Raw genomic sequence first — 25468 nt, 5'->3', positions numbered from 1 at the left:
TATTGGTTTATCCAAGCATTTCGTTATTGTATAAGGAACAATTAAGACAAAATGCTGGCTGTACAATTTAGATAGCTAGAAAAAATTAATTGCCAGCACTTTTTGATCAAGCTAGGTAGCTATCTAGCAACACGCTAACCAAGCTAGCAACAAACTTGTTAGCTAGCGTAGCTCATGTTGAACAATTTTAGTTGAAACTGGTAAGGGTTTGGGTTCACTTCAAAATTGCATTTATTAACTGCTAAACCATGTACAATAATTTGTATTTATACAACGGTGGGTCTAATCCTGAATGCTGATTGGTTAAAACCGCATTCCAGCCAGTATCTATTCCACAAGTTACCACAGGCTAAATCTATGCCTTTAAAATGCCTGTTTACTCTGTTGCATCCGACTGCGCAATCCACTGTCTCATCAGCTCAGCCAGGCAATTTATAAACTTTATCTCCACTATAAAAAGCCTCTAGACATTATATATTTCTTTTAGACTAACATTTCGTTTTCAACAGCAGAGATTTGTAAAAACCCTACTGTCTGTGTCCGACATTTGCAACATTGTTTCAATATTCAAATTCAATGTCCAGCTGTCCCATAATAATGAACGTGTCGGGATTTGGGACAAGACAGATAGACAGGCAGGCAAAGTTTCTCAACCAGTCGAAATCATGAATCTGCTGTCATCATTTTTATGGGTATATACAAAGAAATGTCAATTGAAAAAATGTCAAACGAAACGAAGTGCAGCTAGTTTGCAGTCTTTCCAGCTTCAGTTTGAAATGATTGTGTTAGCTGTGTTGTTGGCTAGCTCCTCTGAACATCAGTGACCTGATGAGTGAGCGCATTTTCCAGGCGAAATCATGCCTCATTATCTCATTGTTATGGATGTATCCAAATAAATGTATTTGGAAAACAGCTTAACCCTCTATGGCATTACTTTTTTTTTGGGGGGGGGGGGAATATTTCACCTGATTTTTGGGGAGCTTGGGGTCCCTGATAATACACTGCTCAAAAAAATAAAGGGAACACTTAAACAACACAATGTAACTCCAAGTCAATCACACTTCTGTGAAATCAAACTGTCCACTTAGGAAGCAACACTGATTGACAATAAATTTCACATGCTGTTGTGCAAATGGAATAGACAACAGGTGAAAATTATAGGCAATTAGCAAGACACCCCCAATAAAGGAGTGTTTCTGCAGGTGGGGACCACAGATGCTATGCTTCCTGGCTGATGTTTTGGTCACTTTTGAATGCTGGCAGTGCTTTCACTCTAGTGGTAGCATGAGACGGAGTCTACAACCCACACAAGTGGCTCAGGTAGTGCAGCTCATCCAGGATGGCACATCAATGTGAGCTGTGGCAAGAAGGTTTGCTGTGTCTGTCAGCGTAGTGTCCAGAGCATGGAGGCGCTACCAGGAGACAGGCCAGTACATCAGGAGACGTGGATGAGGCCGTAGGAGGGCAACAACCCAGCAGCAGGACCGCTACCTCCGCGTTTGTGCAAGGAGGAGCAGGAGGAGCACTGCTAGAGCCCTGCAAAATGACCTCCAGCAGGCCACAAATGTGCATGTGTCTGCTCAAACGGTCAGAAACAGACTCCATGAGGGTGGTATGAGGGCCCGACGTCCACAGGTGGGGGTTGTGCTTACAGCCCAACACCGTGCAGGACGTTTGGCATTTGCCAGAGAACACCAAGATTGGCAAATTCGCCACTGGCGCCCTGTGCTCTTCACAGATGAAAGCAGGTTCACACTGAGCACGTGACAGACGTGAGTCTGGAGACGCCGTGGAGAACGTTCTGCTGCCTGCAACATCCTCCAGCATGACCGGTTTGGCGGTGGGTCAGTCATGGTGTGGGGTGGCATTTCTTTGGGGGGGGCGCACAGCCCGCCATGTGCTCGCCAGAGGTAGCCTGACTGCCATTAGGTACCGAGATGAGATCCTCAGACCCCTTGTGAGACCATATGCTGGTGCGGTTGGCCCTGGGTTCCTCCTAATGCAAAACAATGATAGACCTCATGTGGCTGGAGTGTGTCAGCAGTTCCTGCAAGAGGAAGGCATTGATGCTATGGACTGGCCCGCCCGTTCCCCAGACCTGAATCCAATTGAGCACATCTGGGACATCATGTCTCGCTCCATCCACCAACGCCACATTGCACCACAGACTGTCCAGGAGTTGGCGGATGCTTTAGTCCAGGTCTGGGAGGAGATCCCTCAGGAGACCATCCGCCACCTCATCAGGAGCATGCCCAGGCGTTGTAGGGAGGTCATACAGGCACGTGGAGGCCACACACACTATTGAGCCTCATTTTGACTTGTTTTAAGGACATTACATCAAAGTTGGATCAGCCTGTAGTGTGGTTTTCCACTTTAATTTTGAGTGACTCCAAATCCAGACCTCCATGGGTTGATACATTTTTTGTGTGATTTTGTTGTCAGCACATTCAACTATGTAAAGAAAAAAGTATTTAATAAGATTATTTATTTAATTCAGATCTAGGATGTGTTGTTTAAGTGTTCCCTTTATTTTTTTGAGCAGTATATATCCATCATAAAATTTGTCATCATCCGCCAACCAGATATTGGTTTGTGCTACGAGGGTACTGAAACACCAAGGTTTTCTATAGTACATATGATAAGTGGAATAAGGAAAACAAGCAATATATGCATTAAAACAAGTTTTACTTAGACAAACATCAACCACAAATAGTTTCAGGCAATCACACTTTGATGTTTTGACTTGAAAGCTTCTAACAATCAAATAAACAAACTACTACTAATTACAACTAACACCTCATGTATAAATGTTTCTCACATTTCATACAAACATATAAACTAACATCCAAGTGTGTGTGTGTGTGTGTGTGTGTGTGTGTGTGTGTGTGTGTGTGTGTGTGTGTGTGTGTGTGTGTGTGTGTGTGTGTGGGAGGGGTTAACCTATGTGTGCGGGTATATGTGCAAGTGTGTGTGTGTGTCAGAATGTGTGTTTGTGTGGGTTATTGTTTGAATCAGCACACTTGACAAAGCATACTCTGATTTCCAATTCTGTGTGGAACCTCAGGAAGCAGTTGCTGGTGGATGTGAAACAGAGGTGGACATCACATTTCTGGCACTTGGCTTTTGGCGTACCGGTGCACCCTGCATCTCCACCTTCTTTTCAGCCATAATCATCCAGTTGGCTGTGGCATCCAGGCGCACATCAGGGACTGGAATTGGAGCAGCGGGTCCTTTTCTCCTCTTCTCCTCATACCTCACCAGCAATTGTGGAACTGGGACAACCTTTCTTGCGCACCAGACTCTTTCCACTCATAGGCCTTCAGCGACGAATGACTTGAAAGTTATACAGCTTCATTTGTTCCTTCTTTCTCATGCCAGTGCCTTCACAATCTCTTCGGTAGAGCAGCCAGGTGGTCACGATGATCATCTCCAGGAAGTGGAACACCAGCTGGTGGTAACACTTCTTTGATCTGATTTTGTTCCGGTACAGTGCACTCAGTGAGACAAGCAGATCCACACCACCCATATTCTTGTTGTATTCTTACACCACAGTAGGACAGGGGACTTTGGTGATCATCTTTCGCTTGCGATCCCACCTGTCAACCACAGGGATTTTTTGATGGCCTCCCATCTATTCAGTATCATGGTGTCAGCTACTTGGGACACTCGGCAGGCTTTGTTCCAAAACATGGGGGTGCCTGGTAAACCAAACAATGTACACTACAATACCCTGGAACTGCTCCAATTATTTTGTAGTGAGGTTATGGGGCTTGTTTGCGTTACATTGTGTGGCATATAGATTTGACTGCCCTACAATAACTTCCAGAATGCCTTCAGAGAAAAACTGCTTGAAGTACTGGAGGGGGGACATGATATCATCAGATCTTGAAAGCAGGCCCTGCCATTCTGGGTAAGCATTGAAGTATGCATTGTGGGGTGTTGTCCACCGGGGTAGGCGTGGAACATCTTCATCCTCAGACTCAGGCATTCTCCTTTAAAAAAGAAAGCAGGAAGCACACATTTGAATGTGTCATATAGCCTTCTTCATCCACTGACACGCATGCAAACACACACACACACACACCACACCACACACTACTTTACTGACTGATCCCTAACTGACCCCTGACCTAACTGTCTTTCGAACCTGATTCGGGGATCCACTCTTCCTGACTCTCCTCAAGCTCACTGTCCTCACTGTCAGAGGGAATGACCCTAACTGCTCGATGATGTTCCTTCCGCCCATAAAACGTTTAGTAGATACTAAAGTAAAAACATTGACAATGGTCATAATTATGCATCCGAGCACATCTCCACACTTTAGCATGATATTGCCCGAACAAAAGTGGTCTAACTGCACAATGTTGCCCTGAGGCACAAACCAAAAAACACAGTTTAAGTATATAAATAAAAACAAAATAAGTCTTTAAACAATCAAACATACGCCTTTCATACTCATGCACATGCATATATATTTTTTTATAGAAAGTTATTTCAATTTAAACATGTTAAAAAGTGATTTTATCTTACCAATTGGTGGCACTGTGTCCCATGCGGCTTTGCTTCCTGAAAGGACTGCTCCACCCCCAGACAAAAGGCCACACTCACTTCAGCCCCTCATTTCATTGGACACAAACATCTTAGGTGATATATATATATATTTTTTTTTTCATTAAAAAAATTCAAGGGTTGGTGTGAGGTACAAAAAGGTAGTTTGTTGCCTGAGGGCAACACCCTGCCACAGAGGGTTAAACAAATGCAAATGCAGCTACTTTGCTGTTATTCTGCCTGCACTTTTTGACGTGACTGTAAGTTAGCCGTAGTTGGCTAGCTACCAACAAGGGATAAGAACGTTGCCAGCCAGTATGGCAATGGAACATTTAGAACGAACGACTGGGTCGCATCCATAGATACAGAACAAAAAGACTTAACGACTGGGTCGCGTCTCTGGCAACCGAACCAATAGAACGAATGGCCAGCCGGCTTGGGTAGTAACCCTAGATTTGTGTCGGGACTATATCTTGTGGAAGGATGAAATAGTATGAATTTAAAAAAAATTCTAAATAATGTTTTTGATGAAAATATGTCAGTCATTATTTGAATATGTTGGTAACCTGTTGTATAAAACTGATAATGTTTGGAGGATATATTGGATTATATTATATTATATTTATATTTAGGATTATATTTAGCACTTAAACATCTCCTGCTGTGCTAGTCTTTGTTCTGTCAACCTTGGTTGCGGGTTGTGCTGCGCAGCACTGACAGCTGTGTGTTGACATGAAAACTGGGTCAGGATTCCGAACCGTGGAATGGATCATGTGACAAAAGTGTTTGTTTTGATTGGCTGTTGAAAAGTTTTAACTGGATGCAACCAAGTTACAGATTAGTTGCAGGGGAGTGCTTCACGAAGCAATCAAGAAAAAACTCAGTTGCAAGCAACTAAAATTGTGTGCAAGTTGCATCGTGTAACGGCAGCCTAACGGTTTGGGTGTTCGATACCAAGCTAAAGCTAATGTGTGTCTTCTAGACAGCTGGTTTTCAAATAAAATACTGTCAAGGTCTCTTACACAAATCAACTGGGTGCCTGTGACAGCACGATGCACTCCCTGAAATGACTCAGTGATGAAAGAGAGAGAAAGAGCGAGCGAGCAAGAGAGTGCACCTCCTCCAGACCTAAATTAATGAGGGAAGTTTTGGTGTGTGTGCACGTGCGTGTGTGTATTAGCGTGCGTGCGTTACTCTTCATATATAAACTTCTTAGTCCAATCTCCACCCATCCATATGTGTTCCTTTAATAGGAATATAATAAATCGAACCAAATTGATACAATGAAACATTGTCCATACTCCTCTGCAACACGAGAACCCTGGTGCACTGAATACACCGACAATTTATTGTACCCTTTATCCTGTAAGAGCTACACTGTGACACATGATTTATACAGTCCCAGCCACACAACGCCGTCCGGCAGAGAAGTGAGTTTACAGTCCAGTCTCCAGTCACACGGTGTGCACTGCAGCAGCTCGGTGTTTAACAATGATTAAAACTGTCATGCCAACGCCATGCTGTAAATGTTCATACATTGATTCATTGCCACGGTTACAGACCACTGCTCTTTGTCGCACAGCCGCCAGGCCTGCGGACTAAAATGTTGACAAGCTGTTGTAGCAGTGTCAGTCTCACCAACGCAAACCCAGCTCCTGGTCCCATCTACAGTGGTACAGCTAGGCTGTCTCCCAAATGGAACCCTATTCCATATATACTGTAGTGCGCAACTTTTGAGCTGGGTTTGAGTTGGTGAGACAGACACTAGCTTTCCTCCTTTACCGCCAGCCCATCCATGCACAGACAGCAACCCAGACAATCACGCACACCAATGATTATTGACTTCTGGAGTCAACTGTCTGGCTCTTAGGCAAAGTGTTGTATGGTCACGCTACCTGAAACAGTGAGAGGCTACTGAGACATGGTCGATCATTAGAGTTGGTCTGACGGACAGGGTGTGAGTGTGGGGGGGGGCACAACAACAATGTTAGAGGGTGCCTGTGCGTCTGCGTCTGTGTGTGTTTCTGTGTGTGTGCACCAGTGGCGGTTCTAGACCATTTCAACTGGGGGGGCCAAGCTGGGGCCAGTTGTACTGTTAGAGGGGCCAGTTACATTAGACGTTATTGTTGTCATGACGTTTTCTTCACTGCATTGCAGGCATTAGCAGGCAAAAGAACATGTTCCGCGTTGCCACTGTCTAATAACGGATGTAAAAAAAGAACGATAGCAAAAATTATTTCATACTCCACATTTAGGGGGGCCACAAGGGGGTCCAAAATTGTTGTCACACTGCCCCCCCCCAGAACCGCTAGTGGTGTGCACGTGTGTGTCTGTGCAGGGGTTGTTGGGGCGGGGGCCAAACCACACTACAGCACTGTAGGGCAGCCAGGTCAGACATGGAAGGTACCTCTCAGTTTCTGTTATAGTAGAGGTTGCCTCCTGTTCTCGTTTCCTCCTCTTTCTCTCAGCAATGCACCGGAATGCCCTGCTGGGACGTCACAGTGTTAACGGGGTCAGGGCTCAGAGGTCAGAAGTGAGGGGCTGGGTTTGTGAGTGCAGTGTTAGAAGGCGTTAGTGAGCAGGGATCCACGCCACAGAGAATTAGCCATCACAGGGTTAGCACTGGTTAGTGGCTAGTGGGTTAGAGCCAGCAGCACAGGTGCTTGTTGTACACCACACACACACACACACCACACACACACACACACACACACACACACACACACACACACATAAGGATACCACCAAGCCACCAATCAGAGACCAAGAGGAGCAGAGGTCAGACAGACACGGAGTCACAGAGGTGAAGTACACAGGAAACTAGCAATTGTGTTTGTACCTCCTAAATGGATATATGTTGTGACAGGGTGCCAAAAAGAGTAACCATCATGTGTGACAGAAGCTATCCATGTTCTACGCACTGGGGTCAATCACTGCCTGTCAGACAGATGATGAGAGCTGTCTGTGGGTGTGTGTGTTGCCTACTGTGCATAAACTAGACTGCTGTGGTATATACTAATAACTACTAATGAGGATTATAAAACAAATTACTTCACAACCTGTTCTATGAATACTGGACAGTGCACAATTAAGAAATAAGGCACAAAAGACTGTGCTATGTGCTGAATATAGTTACAAGTAAATTGCGTTGTTTGGCCCGAAGTCAACCCATTTACCTGTGACAGAATTCAGCACATCGCACGGTCTCGAGTGCTTTATTGCTTTAATAAAACGGTTACCAACATTAAAATAACATTACATTTAACTTGTTTAGTATAGTCCGTTTGTAACTCCACTTACTACTTGTAGCTGTATAGTCTGTTTGTTTGTGTTGGTCTTGGCTAGCTTAATGTTCCTGTTGGTAGCTAGCTAGCAGTCACTCACAGCACCGTCATTAAAAGGGGCATGAGGAAAGACCCACATGCCTACAATATTATGTTTTTCTATGTAGTGAGAACGCTCGGGAACAGGCAATGTTGAGAAGTAATCTTTAAACGTGTTTCCCTTTTCTTAAATCTAGCTTTGTAATTAACTAAAACAAGGAGACAACAAGAAAATTGCATTCGAAAAAGGTGAAGTTTTTGCTGTGAGCCAATGGGGTAACCTAGGTAACCACATGTTGTTTTCCCCACAGGCGGGAGGGGGTTCAACGTTATATCTAATAACAACTGGGACTATGCTAGCTAAACTGGATAACTAGCTAGCCTACAACTAGCCTAGTTATGTCTGCTAACGCTCTGTACATTGCCATTTATGGGCCATCCACTAAAAAAGTGTTCTGTGTCGCCTGGTGCACCAATGTACAGATTAATGTGAACAAAACATCTTAAAAGGTAGCAGACATAACTAAATAAGCTATAGGCTAGCAAGCTAGATTAGCTAGCATAGCAACAATTGTTCGTTATAAGTATAGAAATAACAATCGGCGTTTTTCCCTAACAACATTGCCCAACAAATTGACAACCAGTTTCTGTCCGGAGTCTTTCCTCGTAAGGAATAATTAAATAGTATGAATTGAATTATCAAGATAAAGTTAATGAAAATGTGTCATTTATTTACATGATATATGTTGGTAACCGTTTTTTAGAAGCAATAAGGCACTCGAGACCGTGCTATGTGCAGAATACAGAGTTAAATGGGTTGACTGGCCCTTCGCTTCGCATCGGGCTGAACAACAGCATTTACCTGTGACTGTATTCAGCAAATAGCATGGTTTCTTGTGCCTTATTGCTTAATTATGAAATGTAATCTATTCACTCTCAATGCGTCCCAAATGGGAACCTATTTCCTTTATAGTACTCTACTTTTGATCAAGGTAGTGCCCTATATGGAATAGGGTGTCAGTTGGGATGTACTTCTATCTAGACGGGGACCACTAAAACAACGAGTGGCATAATGTCCTTTTCTTTGGACCACCTACAATGTGTACTTTTCATTACACTTATGCACTTGTGTATTATACAATATTGCGTAACTACAGTCAGCCTATATTGCTCTAGGCAATTCTATGTTCCTTCCGAATGCGTCCTTTTGAAGAGACAGTTGTCCTTTTGTTGCACCGAATGAACTGACAAAGCCAAACTTAAAACAACATCAATGTGGAGAGGGGTGTGTGCGTGTGTGTGTGTGTGTGTGTGTGTGTGTGTGTGTGTGTGAGTCATGACCCTGGCTACAGAGGAACAGAACACTACACTACCATCTCTAGTGTGACTCATTGTGCTACAGTACTGTGTCTTTTATGTTCTGCCTTGTTGATCCGTAGATTAATACAATTTAATACTAGCTATACTGTTATAGTTAGAATTCAATCTGTACTTATTACCAATTTAGACCTATTGTGCAGAATATGTATTGTTCATTCATTGGAGCTTTGGATACTGTGATGTTTTTCCGTAACATTGAACACTCAGTCCAGCAGGGGGGGGTTAAGAGGGTTAATAAGGATATAGGATACAGTGGTTAATAGCACACAGGGAGACATAGCCAAGAGTTTAACAGTGAGTTGTCTGAGGGGCACAGAGAAGGAGTGAGAGAAAGAGAGAGTTACTCACGATATACTGTAGGCGCAAGAGTTGGTGCAGGCCGTGTGGAGGAAGGGAAGGAAAGAGAGGAGAAACAAGTTAAGACACTTTAGTAATAAATAAAGAACTTGACAGAGAGATTTACAGTTGGGAGAGCTAGCTGTCAATCATATGATATTCCAGTCAAGGACACTGTGTGCATCACAAATGGCACCCTATTCCCTATATAGTGCACTACTTTTCACTAGAGCCCTATGGGCCCTGGACAAAAGTACTGCACTATATAGGGGATATAGTGCAGGGCCTCCATGGGGAGTATGAGGGGGGGGGGGAAATGACGCAGAGGGAGGGGGGACAGCGACAGATGGAGAAGAAAAATAAACAAAGACGTTGGCAGATGTGCACAGAGAGGGAGCGATGGAGAGAGAGAGAGCGTGGGATCCAGGGGGACGCCAGATAGGAGAGGAGTGGAGTGAGAGAGGGAGCAGGGAGAATGACAGTGGCGTCCTGGGAGCGCAGGGTGTGTGTGGGCCGTAATTACTAGTTCAACCAGACAGGTGATAATTAAGCAGTCAGCAGCGTGTGTGTGTGTGTGTGTGTGTGTGTGTGTGTGTGTGTGTGTGTGTGTGTGTGTGTGTGTGTGTGTGTGTGTGTGTGTGTGTGTGTGGGGGGGGGGGGGGAGAGCGTGCCTCGTGCGTGTATGTGTGTAGAATAATGAACCTGCTCATGCAACACACAGTGCCCAAGGTCTGAAGGCCTTGCACAGTCATTAGCCCTTCTGTACTGCATGACAGAGCCTCTCTCAAACTACTGGCCTCCAACTGTGTCCAGGGTAGAGCCATGTGAAGGAGTCGAAACGTCCCAAATGGCACCCTTTTCCCTTCATAGAGCACTATATACTGTTGGGAATCCGGTGCATATTTGGGAGGCGCTCTGAACTCTCATCTATCTTTAGATCCGTGTTGAGAACACAGAACTCTTGAGGAAGCCATGTCATGTTCGTTAGCAGTGTGCTATATCTGGACTGGGCGTATCCTATACTCACGCCTGCATTGTTGTGGTTGCCGTCTGGAAGCTGAACATATTCTCTTTGGGGAACCAGCTATTAGGGTTGTCCTCTACATACCAAGGAAACAAAGCAGCAGTTTAGCCCACAACATAAGACTTCAACTGTTGTTCTCTCTCAGAAGTTACCATGCTTCATACAATGTTAGAGCTGAGACCCGTATTAGGGGAAACAGTGCCACTGGACACCACGGTGGATTTGTTATTGTTTTTGTTTATCAAACCAGGGGTTCTCAAACTTTTTCGGGGCCTGGGACCCCTTTTTTGATAGCAAATTAGTCAGGTACCCCCTCTAACCAAGTCTTCGGGCCTGGGAAAGAACATTTTAAAGGCTCGCCTCTTGGCATTGTAGAGAAAATGATGCAGTTTTCAAGCCAATTTCCTGCAATTTTTACACATTTTGTCATGGGGCAGAGATTTTGGGATGTTGCAGCTTAACGTTAATATCCTGCAATTCTACACATTTTTCCATGAGGCAGATAGAAAATGTCGGTGTTTTAAAGCTTAAAATACAGTGGATTTATGAAAAATAAAGATTGTTGGGGAATACAAGAAGAAAAATCTATAATTGGTGTACTGTGGTTATCAAAATCCCTGTGAGCCTCCCAGGCCCATGTTAACCCAGGGTGAAGAACATAAATTATAGATTAATAATATTACATTGTATTGTATCACTCACTCTACACTTATTCCACAGATCCCTTGGCCAAAATGTGTTTAATCTGTTGTTAGTAATATTCATTCAGTTTATATTTTTACAGTATATACACACATATATATTATATAGTACCAGTCAAAAGTTTGGTCACACCTACTCATTCAAGGGTTTTTCATTATTTTGACTAGTTTCTACGTTGTAGAATAATAGTCAAGACATCAAAACTATGAAATAAGATATATGGAATCATGTAGTAACCAAACAAATGTTAAACAAATCAAAATCTATTTTCTATTTGAGATTCTTCAAAGTAGCCACCCTTTGCCTTGATGACAGCTTTGCACACTCTTGCAATTATCTCAACCAGCTTCATGAGGAATGCTTTTCCTTGAAGGAATTCCCACATATGCTGAGGACTTGTTAGCTGCTTTTAGTTCACTCTGCGGTCCAACTCATCCCAAACCATCTCAATTGGGTTGATGTCGGGTGATTGTGGAGGCCATACTCTTCTTCTTATTGGTGTCCTTTAGTAGTGGTTTCATTGCAGCAATTTGACCATGAAGGCCTGATTCACACAGTCTCCTCTGAACTGTTGATGTTGAGATGTGTCTGTTACTTGAACTCTGTGAAGCATTTATTTGGGCTGCAATCTGAGGTGCAGTTAACTCTAATGAACTTATCCTCTGCAGCAGGTAACAGCAGGTAACTCTGGGTCTTCATGAGAGCCAGTTTCATCATGTGCTTGATGGTTTTTGCGACTGCACTTGTTTAAAATTTTCTGGGTTACTACATGATTCCCTATGTGTTATTTCATAGTTTTGATGCCTTCACTATTATTCTATAGTAAAAATAAAGAGAAACCCTTGAATGAGTAGGTGTGATTGAGATTGAGATTTAGCTGCAGGCCCCCTGCAGTACCTCCGTGGGCCCCACTATTTGAAGTAACATCATTGATGTTGTAATATTACAAATGTACATGGCAGTTTCACCGATACGGATTCCAACCTCAAGTGCTTTGCGTTTGAGAAAAACATTCTGTTGCAAATTAATCTCCCCTCCGTTCTTCCATCCTCCCCCTCCTCCTCACCTCTCTCCTCAGCAGTGCCTTGTCTGTCTCTGTCTCGGTCCTCGCTGTACATCCTCTCCAGCTTCTTCCTTTGTTTGCCTCCGTCGTGCGGGGACGTCTCCAGATCCATGGAGCGCTGGCTCTGACATGGGGCCCTGATGCAGGTCACACACTCTGGGGTGCAGTCCTCCCGCGAGCCCCCCCTCCGCACCCCCCAGTCCCGGATGTTATGGGCGCTCCCCGAGCTCTGCAGGGGCTGGGACTGGGACCTGTGGTTCTGTGGGCCATGGTCATGGTTGCCACGGTGATGGTTGCCACCACCGCCGCCGCGTTGGTATTTGCTGCCTGGTGGTTGTGGATTAGAGTACGAGGGCTGGTTGGAGGAGGGAGGAGGGGACAGGGGCTGCTTCAGCACCTCCAGCTCCAGGCTCTCCTCGCTGCCTCGGCCCCCTAGCATGCCTCCCTCCCTGGTGATGGTGTAGACCCGCTGGGCAGCTGGCTTCAGGCCCGTCAGACTTCCCTCAGTGGACCTGGGAGGCGGCTGCTGCTCCTCAAAGGAGAAGCTGCGCTCCGCTGAGAGCCCTGCTGAGAGCCTGCGCTTGGAGGGTCCTGTGGGCTGCAAACTGTCTGGCTGCAGGGTGCTGGGCTGGGGCTGGAGACTGCTGGGCTGGGGATCCAGGGTGCTGGGCTGTGACTGGAGACTGTGGGCCTGGGGCTGATTCTGAGGGTGCAGGTTGTTGTGGAGACGACTGAGGTCAGGGGAGTCTGTGTCTTGGCCGATAAAGGTATCAGACAGCAGGTGATCTGGAGAGAGAGGGGGGGGGGGGGGGGGGTGATGAGCTGTTCGTCTTGTGCTCTCAAGGCCTTGGCAACATTTGAGCAAACATCAGGGAGCCAAGAAAGCTTTTGGGAGATGAGAGGGGGAATGAGATGTGAAGAGATGGATGACGGAGAAGGGGAATTGGGAGGGATTTTGAGAGGATAAGTTGAAGGATAGAAGGGGTTTGGCAGACTTGCCCAGTCCTGTGCCTTGGGAAGATACACCCTCTCACAGTCAAATATGCCAGATATAATGTGGTCAAATTTTCAGAGCATTCTCTGCTTCTAACTGCTATACAGTGAGATGAGCGGAAGGCCGAGTGATGTGGAAAGTTACACGAAAGATGAAGCCGTGATGAGGAAAGTCCTAGGAAATGTCAAGCCATGTAACGAGGAAAGCTCTGGAATGTACTAGATGAGGTTGTGATGTAGGATACCAAATGAGGCTGGGCACAGGTGAAGAGGTTGCCTACCTGAGCCGGCCCGGTTCTCAGGGTGTGCGTGAGACAGGTAATCTCCAAAAGCTCTGGCTGCTCTGCAAAAAGAAGCACAACACAACACTGATTAGCACTGGATCACTGGCAGCCTGCCTGCCTGCCTCTCACCGTGAGCCTTCCTGCTAACTCCAACTGAGAGTGATTCACTATTCCAAGGCGTCTCCTACTCAGTAGCGAGCTACGTCCCAAATAGCTTCAGATTCCCTATCGTGTACTACTTTTGACCAGGGCCCATAGGGTTCTGGTTAAAAGTAGTGCGCTTTAATAGGGAATAGGGTTCCATTTGCGACGCAAGCAATGTTCTATGATCGTCTTGCGCAATCATTGATTAACCTGAACATTTGTCTTATTGACTTGGCTTTACTCTGATTTCCCTATGGAACTGTCTTCTTAAGCCGAAACTACTCGAGAAGGTCACTTCACGCTGCTAGTCTATCTATACATCGCAAAAATGTTCATGGTACGTGTTCGACACAGTGGCCATTATTCTCTCCTACAGAAGGTGAAATCCAATTTGCAGTGTTCCAGACAGGTTTGATATGATTCCTCACACCTGCACACACATATACACAAATACACACACACACAGACAAGCACAGACACACACATAAATGCACACACACAAACACACGTAGTCGCGTGGGGAGCACTGGGCAAGGAGAGTTAGAAGAGGGATGTGGGAGGCTGAGCATGTACATGAATTCAATCGTTACCTTCATAAAACTTAAAAGCACTCCTTTCACATGTCACAAATTCAATCTCCCCTACGGTTTCCTAGCGTGGGTCTGGGGATAGATTTGCAATATGAAACAAAAGCCGCGTGCAATTCTCTTCTCCAGGTTTAATACTACCTAATGCAATCTGCCATGTACTGTACCACACCCAGTAGCATGGTCATTTCATTCGGTTTTAGACTTTTGTGACAAATGTGTCTTCCATATGGCACCCTACAGTATTTCCTAACAGCGCACTACTTTTCACCAGGGGCCACGGGGCTTTGGTCAGAGGTAGTGGACCTATATAGGGAGTAGGGTGCCATTTGGGACACAAACAGAGGCGTACGTTTCCCTTCCAACTGGCCAACTTGGAATCTGAACAGTCCTTCAGACATGGTCATGTGAAGGCTGTAAACTGTGCAGACTTTTTATTCCAGCTCAGTGCTAAACTACCAGATTGAACTAACAATCAAGACCATTGTTGAGTCAGGTTTTAAGTGCTGGGCAGGAACAAAAGCCTGCACAATCTGCGACTCCATGACCAACCCTCTGACAAAGGATTTCATTCGGAACATCTTTATGAATACTTAAAACCTAATAGGGTGGGTTATGAAATATTACCATACATTTAATTTTAATTCTTCAACATACATTTTTTTGAAATCCTTTCCCTTAAATGTGGAAATATTTTATTTAGTGGCTAGAGCTATTGTTCTTGCTCTCTTAAATTGGCAACAGGAAAAAAAACATGGCCAGCAGTACGAAGTGGTTTAATACTGGTAATTAGATAAACTCTCAAACGCAAACACATTTCTACAAACACATTTCTAAGCACGCCCACATAGCTATGCAGACTGCACATAAGAGACACAGAGGATATAGGCTAACACAAGTAGAGCATGTGCGCACATATTTACACACATATGACACGCATGCGTGCGAGCACACACACACACACCTACACACACACACACACACACACACACACACACACACACACACACACACACACACACACACACACACACACCTACATAGATACACAGGGCTATAATCCTCCCCCCAGTCAGTGGTGCTTGTTGGCGTTGTGCAGTCTGTACACATCTCCGGGGGATGCTGCTATGAAATGGGATTGCTTTGTTGTTGTAGCCACGGCCCTCTCCCTGCTACAACACACACACTCAAACTAATTAAATATGAGGCAGCACGTGTAGCAGCTCTCTCCCTGAAAAGCAGGTTGGCATTTATTGGGATGACTCATGTACTGGTGGCAGCTCTGTAATCACTAGCTGGCACAGGCACAAAGTCATAAAATCAGATTTTAAACCTCACTTAACCTTAACCACACTGCTAACCTTATGCCTAACCTTAACCGCACTGCTAACCTTATGACTAACCCTAACCACACTGCTAACCTTATGCTTAACACTAACCGTAACCACACTGCTAACCTTATGCCTAACCCTAACCTCACTGCTAACCTTATGTCTAACCCTAACCTTAACCACACTGCTAACCTTATGCCTAACCCTAACCACACTGCTAACCTTATGCCTAACCTTAACCACACTGCTAACCTTAACCTTAACCACACTGCTAACCTTATGCCTAACCTTAACCGCACTGCTAACCTTATGCCTAACCCTAACCTTAACCACACTGCTAACCGTATGCCTAACCCTCACCACACTGCTAACCTTATGCCTAACCCTAACCACACTGCTAATGTTATGCCTAACCCTTACCACACTGCTAATTTTATGCCTAACCTTAACCACACTGCTAACCTTATGCTTAACACTAACCTTAACCACACTGCTAACCTTATGCCTAACCTTAACCTTACTGCTAACCTTAAGCCTAACCTAACCTTAAACGAAGACCAAAAAGCTAATTTGTGTTTTCATAAATGTTTCCGATATATAGGCTAGCTAATTTTGACTCTGCAGCTGGCACATCTAGTGGAAATCGCTTCATCCCAATAAACAACAACCTGCCCTGAAAAGTCCCAGTAACTGATAGAGAGAGGGAGAGGAGAGAATGCTATCATCCCTTATCTCTCTGGCTCCACTCCTTCCTATACACATTCTAAAGGGATGTGTGTAAAAGGTAATGGGATGACAAAACACATTCACAACAACCACTTCCAGAGGACAAACTAGCTTGTGGCATGGAGCCAATCTCTTTGTGGCACTACAAAGGTCCAATACAACACCAACTGATATCGCCCTGTTCCTAGCTCACCTTGGATTGCAATCATGCATATTGAAGTAAGAAAGTGGAGAAGATTATTTAAGAAAAGTGATGTAAACCCAAATTGCATGTTCTGTGAAAGCAGAGCAAATGCCTTTGTTTTTGTCTGTGGTGCTGTAATGTATAGGGAAGTAAACACACTCAAGCATACAGTGGTGTGGTGCAATGTAAATACATTATACTGATGTGTATGCAGAGGGCTGTGACGACAAAATGCATTGGGGCCTTAATAGAGGACATGAGTAGGGTAACCTGACCAGGAAAAACTACAGGCCCTAGTTATAAGCCCAGAGTTGTTCCTCATCAGGTAATCAGGAAGGAATCCTGGCCCTTAGACATGAAGAAAGAAAAGTTCAGCTCAATGAGGTAGTGCCTGAAGTCACTGTCTGAAGCCTCTTTCCCCTATCTGTGTCAAAAAGCCAGCCTTTGGTGTTCTGGCCCTGGGTGTCTTAGTGAAATCATGAGTATAGCCCAGTTACTGGGTGTCTCATCGACACCAAACCGGGCTCTTTTATAATGTGTTAGAGTCATTTGGGAAAGAGGGGCACAGAGTGTTCCTGCTCAGCCACTGAATCTCATCACAGATCTCCTAACTGAGAGGATGACCTCTTTATGAGACACCCTATGTATCTCCCTCTCCCCATCTTTCTTACCTTCCCTCTCTCTCTCCCTCCCCCCCTCTCTCTCGCCTTTCGCTATAATTCCCTCAGTCCCTCTCTCTCTCGCCTTCTCTTCTCGACTCTGTTCTCTCTCCAATACAAATACATCCAATTGAGTGAAATGACAAGATGACACAAGAAATATCAAGTTGGCCACTTAGTTTCTTGTCCTCAATTAATTTCTCTCTCTCTCTCTCTCTCTCTCTCTCTCTCTCTCTGTCTCTCTCTCTCTCTCTCTCTCTCTCTCTCTCTCTGTCTCTCTCTCTCTGTCTCTCTCTCTGTCTCTCTCTCTCTCTCTCTCTCTGTCTCTCCTCTCTCTCTCTCTCTCTCTCTCTCTCAAATTGAAATCTCTAATTTGGCAGGCCATCTAAGTACCTGCTGGCCGCTTTCTCCGTTTCACTCTCTGCACTGCGGTTCTTAGGTGATTAAATTGATGTTTATCAGAGTCCGTAAAAATGATTGCTTCGTAATTGGATTAAACAACAACAACAAATGTAGGAAATCACTGGGTAGTTAACGCCAAGTAAGCTTAATCAGTATTTTGACCACATGCAGACAGTCTCAGCCTACGGCACCATGTTCCCTACATAGTGCACTAGGTTTGACCAGGGCCTCTATTGGGAACAGGGTGCCATTTGGAACGCAACCTCAGCCCTACTTTGCATAACATGATGAGTTATGCTGAGCGCGAACGCCGTAGCCCGGGCCAGCCGCTGAGTGTGCAGTGTTAGTTTCTGACCCGCTGTGTCCCGCGTTCCATTCGGCTGTTCCGTCTGCCGTTGGCGCAACAGTAACATGGGTGTAATTACTCAGATCACTGAGGGCCAGGCAGCCTCCACTGTACAGTATCACTGTCTCCCTGTGCAATTCCAGTCCAGGCTCCCTCTACAGGCTGTACTCAGAGTAATTACAGCAGCCAGATACCACAGATACATCCCCTCTGCACTGTAATCCCTGCCATACAGAGAGGGGGGTGATTGGAAGTGAGAGTGAGAGAGAGAGAGAGCACCCACTCTATTATCATCTGGGAGCCCTAATCTAAAGTATTTGTCCTCTCTGGATATCGCTCTGTGTCCCTCTGACTGCCTAAGAGCACAGAGAGAAAATTGAACACAGGTTGGGTGAAAAGGCTGGTGGATTAATTAAGATACATTAGTACTGAGATGGCCTGAGATTCAGACAATAAATACTAGGTGTCAGGCAGACAATTACCTCTCTGTCAGAAATGGCTGTCGGTTCAGCACTAGGGCAGCGTGTGACTGTGTAATACAAAGATTGCGTCCGAACTGGCACCCTAGTCCCTACGTAGTGTGCTACTTTTGACTAAAGGGCTCTAGTCAAAAGTCGTTGACTATATAGGGAATAAGGTGCCAGTTTGGACACAGCCACCCCAACGCCAATGTACAATATCCTAATGGAATACACCAAGAGGCTGCTGAACCAGCTATTCCTCATTTCAATGCCATGGCACCAGATGCGTTTCAGGCCTGTAATGTGGATGTCGAATAATTAGGAGAGAAGCCAAGATGCGCTGTAATAACCAGAAAGGGCTAATCGTGACTGTAATAGAGCGAACCTCCACTGTGCTCTCTCTGCTGTGTTCAGCAATACAGTCACTGGCCAGCACTGCTCTGCAAGTGGCCACACAATACATTCTGCCTGGTATGATGAGTAGTCATGAAATGACATTGTACAACAGATGAAACAATTTCGTCAAGACTTCTGGAGTTCTATTGACTTGCATAGCCAGAGAAAGCTAACTTCAATCCATCTGCAATAATTGTCCTCCTAATTCTACTAAAATACCCAGTGTAGCCAAGTATACACTTATTCTAATGTTACCAGGCCAGATACATCAATATTTTGTTCCAGTGTATTTTCAGGTACAGATATCAGTCCATTTACATTGAGGGCATAAATATACCTCTTGGCTGAAACCACCCTCAGTCCTGTGTCCAGCGACCGTCCAGTCCAGCCATGCAAGATGAATAATAGAACATACCAGAATAAAGAAGTAGACTGTATCCTGTCTGTGTCCTTACCTTGTTACCCATTTTACCTTTATTCTAGCAGTAAATAAGATATGTCGTAAGATATGTCCTGGGTAACACGGGGTAATTGTCAGAACAAGTTGGTCCATGTCCATGTTTGCTACATGGAAATAGTGACCTTCAATGTTTAGTCGCTGGCGCTGGAGATCAATCAGCCAGTGATTGTGATTCTGAGGCAGAAGTGATGTAAAACCACACCACCATTACATTGATGGATTTTATAGTCTATCTACAGGTTGGTAAAAAAAAAAGTCCATAACTCATGGAAATTATACCATCATAGTGTTTAAAGTGAACACTAAAGTTAAGGGTGATTGCTTTCTGAAGAGTCTGGAACACGTCTCGAAATCTGTCATAGAAAAAGTGGAAAACACAGCTCATGGGCTTCAGTCAAATAATATGTGTCTTTGATAATGTGATCAGTTTGATTGACAGTGTGTGTTAGAGAGACAGAAAGACTAAGATGAGAAACAGAGAAGGGGAGAGTGTGTGAGACAGAAAGAGATTGTGTGTGCAGGTATGTGAGAGAGAGGGAGATAGATTTTTATTTGACCTTTATTTAACTAGTTAAGAACAAATTCTTATTTTCAATGACGGCCTAGGAGCAGTGGGTTAACTGCCTGTTCAGGGGCAGAACGACAACCTTGTCAGCTCGGGGATTTGAACTTGCAACCTTTTGGTTACTAGTCCAACGCTCTAACCACTAGGCTACCCTGCCGCCCCAAGAGGGAGGGTAGCCTAGATAGAGTGAGTGTGTGTATGACAGAGCGTAACAGAAAGAGAATAAAAAAGTGTGTGTGTGTAAGTGGTTGAGGCTGTATAAGTGGATGTAAAGGTCAGTATGTTTCACTCTGTGATGTGTGTGTGAGAGAGAGAGAGAGAGAGAGAGAGAGCGACAGAGAGAGAGAGAGAGAGAGAGAGAGAGAGAGAGAGAGAGAGAGAGAGATATAAAGAAGGAGGGCGTGTAAAATACATTTTCTGGCACACCATAGATGCCAGAGCCTGTTGGTTGGAAAGCTTAAAAATTATGGAAACTTTTTAGAAATGTGTTGTTGTCTACATGCTATATGCCATTTAGAAATCAAGGGTTTAGGATTCAATTCTGTGTGCAGTTGATTGGTAGCATTTCATATGCCTTTTCATATCAGATCACACACTCACACATATAGGGTTCTTCAGCTTGTTCCCATAGGTGAACCCTTTTTGGTGCTAGCTAGAAGCCTTTGCTTCTACCTAGCACCCTAGAACCCTTTATGTAGGGTTCTACATAGAACCCCCTGTATATGGTTCTACCTAGAACCCTTTATGACGGGTTCTGCCTAGAACCCTATATGATATGAAGGGTTCTACCAATAACAATTTTATCATATAAAGGTTCTTCCTAGAAACCTCTATGAATGGTTCCACCAGCCTTATTAGCCTTTAATTTAAAATTATTTCTGACAATACATTACATATATCATAATGCCTTTCTTTGAGGGCCAAGTTATACCCATAACACAGTGGTGTTAGGAAACTCTTGGTTTAGAGGCCACATCAGGCCTGCAAATCACATTATGCTGGCTTGCAAAGGGATGTGAAATTCCTATTGGAATCCAGACAGAGTTAGGATATCCAACAAGTGGAATTTTTAAACACCCGCAACCTGCATACAGAATGATTGCCAGGGTAGAGAAGACTGAATACTGAGACTACCTCAATCATCTATACTACGAACAAATTTGATTAGTTTTGAAAAAAGATATGCTATTTATCTTTGTGTAGCATAAAATGAATCAATCAATGTACATGCAAAAACACAGATATTAAAAACAATTCTGAAAATCACCCTGCACTAGAGCATGCTGGGAAATATGATAAATGCTTCTATGTAGAACCCTTCTTGCCTTCCAAACAATCCTTCTTGCCTGCCAAAATAATCATCAAATAACCCTTTCTTCCAAAAACGGTTCTTAGGATGTAAAATGTTCTAGGTAGAACCCTTTTCCTTACAAAGAACCATTGTCTTCCAAAATGGGTTCTTCAGATCAAAACGGTTATTGGTAGAAGCCTATCCCTGTGCAAATAACCCTTTGTAACCCTTTTTTCTAGGAGTGTAAATAATCAAAATATGTTAAATACCATTACCCCATCTTGGCTAATGGGCATTAAGAAGCTTGATAGTACAAAGGGTACTGCTTGAGTTACAACACAATAGCCTACAGTAGATAAATGGGTGATTTTGCAATTATGGGCATATGTAACATGTTTTTTTTTTTTTTAAACGCATTAACAGAAATAATTTTTTCATTTTGTCAGGAACCATAAACTGGTAATGCCTGTGACCATTTTATTTGACAATACATGGACTTTACTCAATTTTCCTCTGTTTCCCTCTGCACATGTCATTACCACTGCATTGTAAAACATTCCATTTTAGTTTAAAACTGATTGAAAAACATCATGGGTTTTTGGATTATTTGGTTTATCTATCTATGGGATTTGGTACCACCACATTTATAAATAATTATTTTAATACCTTAATCTATAAATATGGGCCTTTGCTGGCTGTGCTTGTATACCTGCACGGAGGCTACCATCAACAATGTAATTTATTGTTCAAATTATTATATAATTTTTACATTAGTTATATTGGGAACAACTACTTGATGTAGACAGATGTGTGATATTTCATGTTTACATGTATTTTTTCTTAAGAAATATGTGTACATTAAGGTGGTAATGACCGTGTGGCAGTAATACATTGCATTAGTTGTTTAAAATAAGTGAGTGGAAATCGATATCTAAAATATCATTGATTGCTACAAAGACAGTAAAATATCATTTACTAAGCACTATTGAGCAGGGGTATACAAATACTTTGTAATGGTAATAATCTGGAAATCGTCATTACCGACACATTTTGTGGTGGTAATGACAGTGTTGGTAATGACAATTTGCAACATTTATGAATTTACCTGCCAGGCCATGAGGTTTACTTGGTTATATATGATCAGCTATCATTTGATAAATTCCAACCACAACATAATGAAACGTTTTCTTTCAAATAGAGGATCATCTAGATGAGTTAGAGCCTTTGCTGTAATGACTCAGAATATGCTCGGATCTTGACATATTCAAAGTGACTTTTCTTGAAGATGGAGACATAATATAATACACTCTCCATGGCATATCCTTGTTCTCCAAGGTCAGTTCCCAGTTCATGTGTGACTTAAGATAAAAGCACTATAATGTATCATTTTGCTCAGAGTAATGGTAATGACATAAAATTGTGGGACAACTGTATGTTGTAGAAAAAATATATATATTTAGGACTTATGACACATAACAAATCTCTATAGCTTTCATTTATTTGACTCCTTTTCTAACCAGGTGAATTAAATATTTACAAATTATCATCATTTTCATGTTGAAATACATAGCAGAAGATCAAAGGTCAGGGTGTGGGACAATTGCCTTCTCAATGCGAAACAGTGGAACACAGGAATAAAAGACTTTTGAAAATGACATATTTGAAAAATGAACAAAACGTTTAAGCTTATTTTAGTGTCAACTTATATGTGTAAAAGAAAACACTTTTTTCTTAACACAGTTGCAAAATCGCCCGAATAAGGAGTGTAGCCTACAAATAAATGTCTCGGTCGTTTTACTAACTCTTATTGCTCAAAGCATATCTGTTACAAATTCTCATGGCTGTCCAATGACTTGATAAAAGCCATTATCATTGTAGCTAGCCCAATAAAAACAAAATACATTCGAGGAATATAAATGATGGGCTTGATATGATAGCAGATTTCTCCATGAAATGAAATAAATAATTGCAAATACTTTTGCAAAGCAGATATTTGATCACACAACCCCACAACAGCAAACAGTGAAACACATTTGATAGGCTATCGTTGATATATCATTGTAATATAGGTTTATAAAATGTGTTTAGTTCGTTTGGAATTACTGCTTGAACAATAAAGCAGAGTCGCTATTCACCAACACCGCTACTCCAACAGTTATCAGCGCCGCAACATGCACCTGGTTAGACCCTGCCAGCTTTGGAGGAGCCCCCGGCCAGGCACTCACCTAACTTTTGCGGTCACAGAAGATATTGCATCGTTCCTTAAAGTCTTCCTTTTGGACACTGCAGTTCCCATGCTGAAGTGGAAACGACACGAGAAAAAAGCCAGACCATTACACTGATGGGCGATCAGATATGAAGGAAATAAAAGCTCGTTGAAAACACGGAGGTAAAGCGGAACCACGGCAAATGGGAAAACTCCCCCTTTACCCTGAGTTGTAAAAAAAAAAAGAACCAGTTTTGTAATTTCATAGCCTACTTAATTACGTTCAATCTAAAACAAAAATCTCTTGGTAACTATGGAAAGCTTGTGGTGTGTGACTGCGAGCGCAACAACAGCGCTGGTGACTCAGAGAGCAGAAAACGTGCCCGGCTCGTAGCGCGCGGTTGCTTGCGTGCCCCTCGTGCTGTACTCCTTTATCATACACCCACTAGTGGTGAAAAGGTTTCCACTAGTTAAAACGACCAAGTCAAAATTGGCTATATCGTACAAATTCCCCCCAAAATGTTTAGCTTTTTCCCCTTAATTTAAGATTTGTGTTAGGGATAATGTTAGCAGTGTGGTTAAAGTTAGGGTTAAGGTTAGGTTTAAAATCAGATTTTAAGAAGAGAAATTGTAGAAATAGGCGGGGTTTATGACTTTGTGGTTGTGGTAACTAGTGACGACCACGCTTCAGTTGAATCAGTTAGTTTCTTGACATGCAGTATTTTGAGGACTGCCTTGTAAGAAGCAATATTTGTTGCACCCGTGAGGGAGAATGCCATACCAATTGAACTCCTATGGTGTTATAGTGCCCCATCAATGTAACATGTATAAGGGAACAGATTGGAGTGGCAGCAAGTCTTAAACCTTAAATGGTTAAGCACTTTTCCATGTCCTTTTGGTCTGTTTTACCCTGTAGTCGCTGCTAGTTTGGATGCCTTTGTTAGGCCATTAGAAGTGCAAGTGATATAAAACAACACATTTTCATTAATATGCTGTAATGTGTAAACATTTACCTAGAAGCCAACCTGCTTGCACCAATATAATACTCTGAAATACAAACCCTGCAATGAATTTCATTCATTCATTCCGGTTACGGTAGTATTTACTTTTTTATAGTATAACACAGTCAATTTTCTGGTATTGTACTGTGTGTCACTACACAGTACTTGCTTTGATACCATATTTACATTACAGTAGGTGTACTGTAATATGAAATACAGATTTTTACTTGCCACTGAGCTGCCTGTAAGCTACTGTCAAATTCACGATAGCCTCTTTACAGTGAACCAGTAAACTGTGGGTAGGCTACTAGCAAAATTATTATTTCTAAAGATGAAGTAAGTCAGCCCTTGTCTCAAAGCAAGGCCTGAATCACCCATCTTGGTTACCTTGTCATCGTCATCAACACAGTATGTACAGAGGTGACATCATTGACGAAGCATACCCTCCTTCTGACCAAATTCTGTTGACAGATGTGGTTTAGTGCTGTGGACAACACCCCAAGCGCCAACAGCTATTTCAGCGCCATTGACAACTCCTACTCCTCTTGCCACAACAACAGCTCTTTCAGCACCACGGACAGCGTCTATGACAGAAACGCAGACTGTGACAACTGCAGTGCAATCAATTTACAATCTTTTCACCCCAAACAATACGAAGTAGAGATTCTCAAGCATAAGAATCCTGAACTTTTGTCATTGTCTGTGTCCGAAATGGCATCTAAGGGGCCTTGGTCAAAAGTAGTCCACTATAAAGGGGCCCTGGTCAGTGTAGGGAATATAGGGAATAGGGTGCATTTGGCACGCACCCTAGAACCTTTGTTAGGAAGGATGTCCAGATTCTTCGACAGCATTAGCAGCAGGGGTACAGCTGACTGACTCAGACAGGACCTGAATGGCTGCTATAGGGAATCTTTCACACCAGATAACATTCCTGCCTGACTGTGTCTCTTTTTACACTTTCTATCCCAAATGGCACCCTATTCCCTATATAGTGCACTACTTTTGACTAGGGCACTATATAGGGAATATGGTGCCATTTGGGGCACAGCCCTTATT

General features: G+C 43.4%; 1 protein-coding gene across 1 annotated transcript in view; it reads right to left on the bottom strand.

The window, feature by feature from the left end:
- nsmfb (NMDA receptor synaptonuclear signaling and neuronal migration factor b) overlaps positions 1-23925 on the bottom strand; it is a 46791-nt gene extending 22866 nt beyond the window's left edge. The window contains exons 1-5 of the mRNA XM_014171028.3: positions 23431-23925; positions 13651-13712; positions 12380-13162; positions 10615-10687; positions 9600-9605 (exon numbers count right to left, since the gene is read on the bottom strand). Of these exons, the coding sequence (XP_014026503.1) occupies positions 9600-9605; positions 10615-10687; positions 12380-13162; positions 13651-13712; positions 23431-23501 (995 nt within the window). The 5' untranslated portion in view covers positions 23502-23925. The remainder of the gene's footprint in view (positions 1-9599; positions 9606-10614; positions 10688-12379; positions 13163-13650; positions 13713-23430) is intronic.
- Positions 23926-25468: the final 1543 nt, after the last annotated feature.

Source organism: Salmo salar, chromosome 24 (genome assembly GCF_965601325.2).
Source record: "Salmo salar chromosome 24, fSalSal1, whole genome shotgun sequence".
Taxonomy (NCBI): Eukaryota; Metazoa; Chordata; class Actinopteri; order Salmoniformes; family Salmonidae; genus Salmo; species Salmo salar.
Note: the sequence above shows the minus strand (reverse complement) of the source record. Positions and strands in the feature narration are given on the sequence as shown.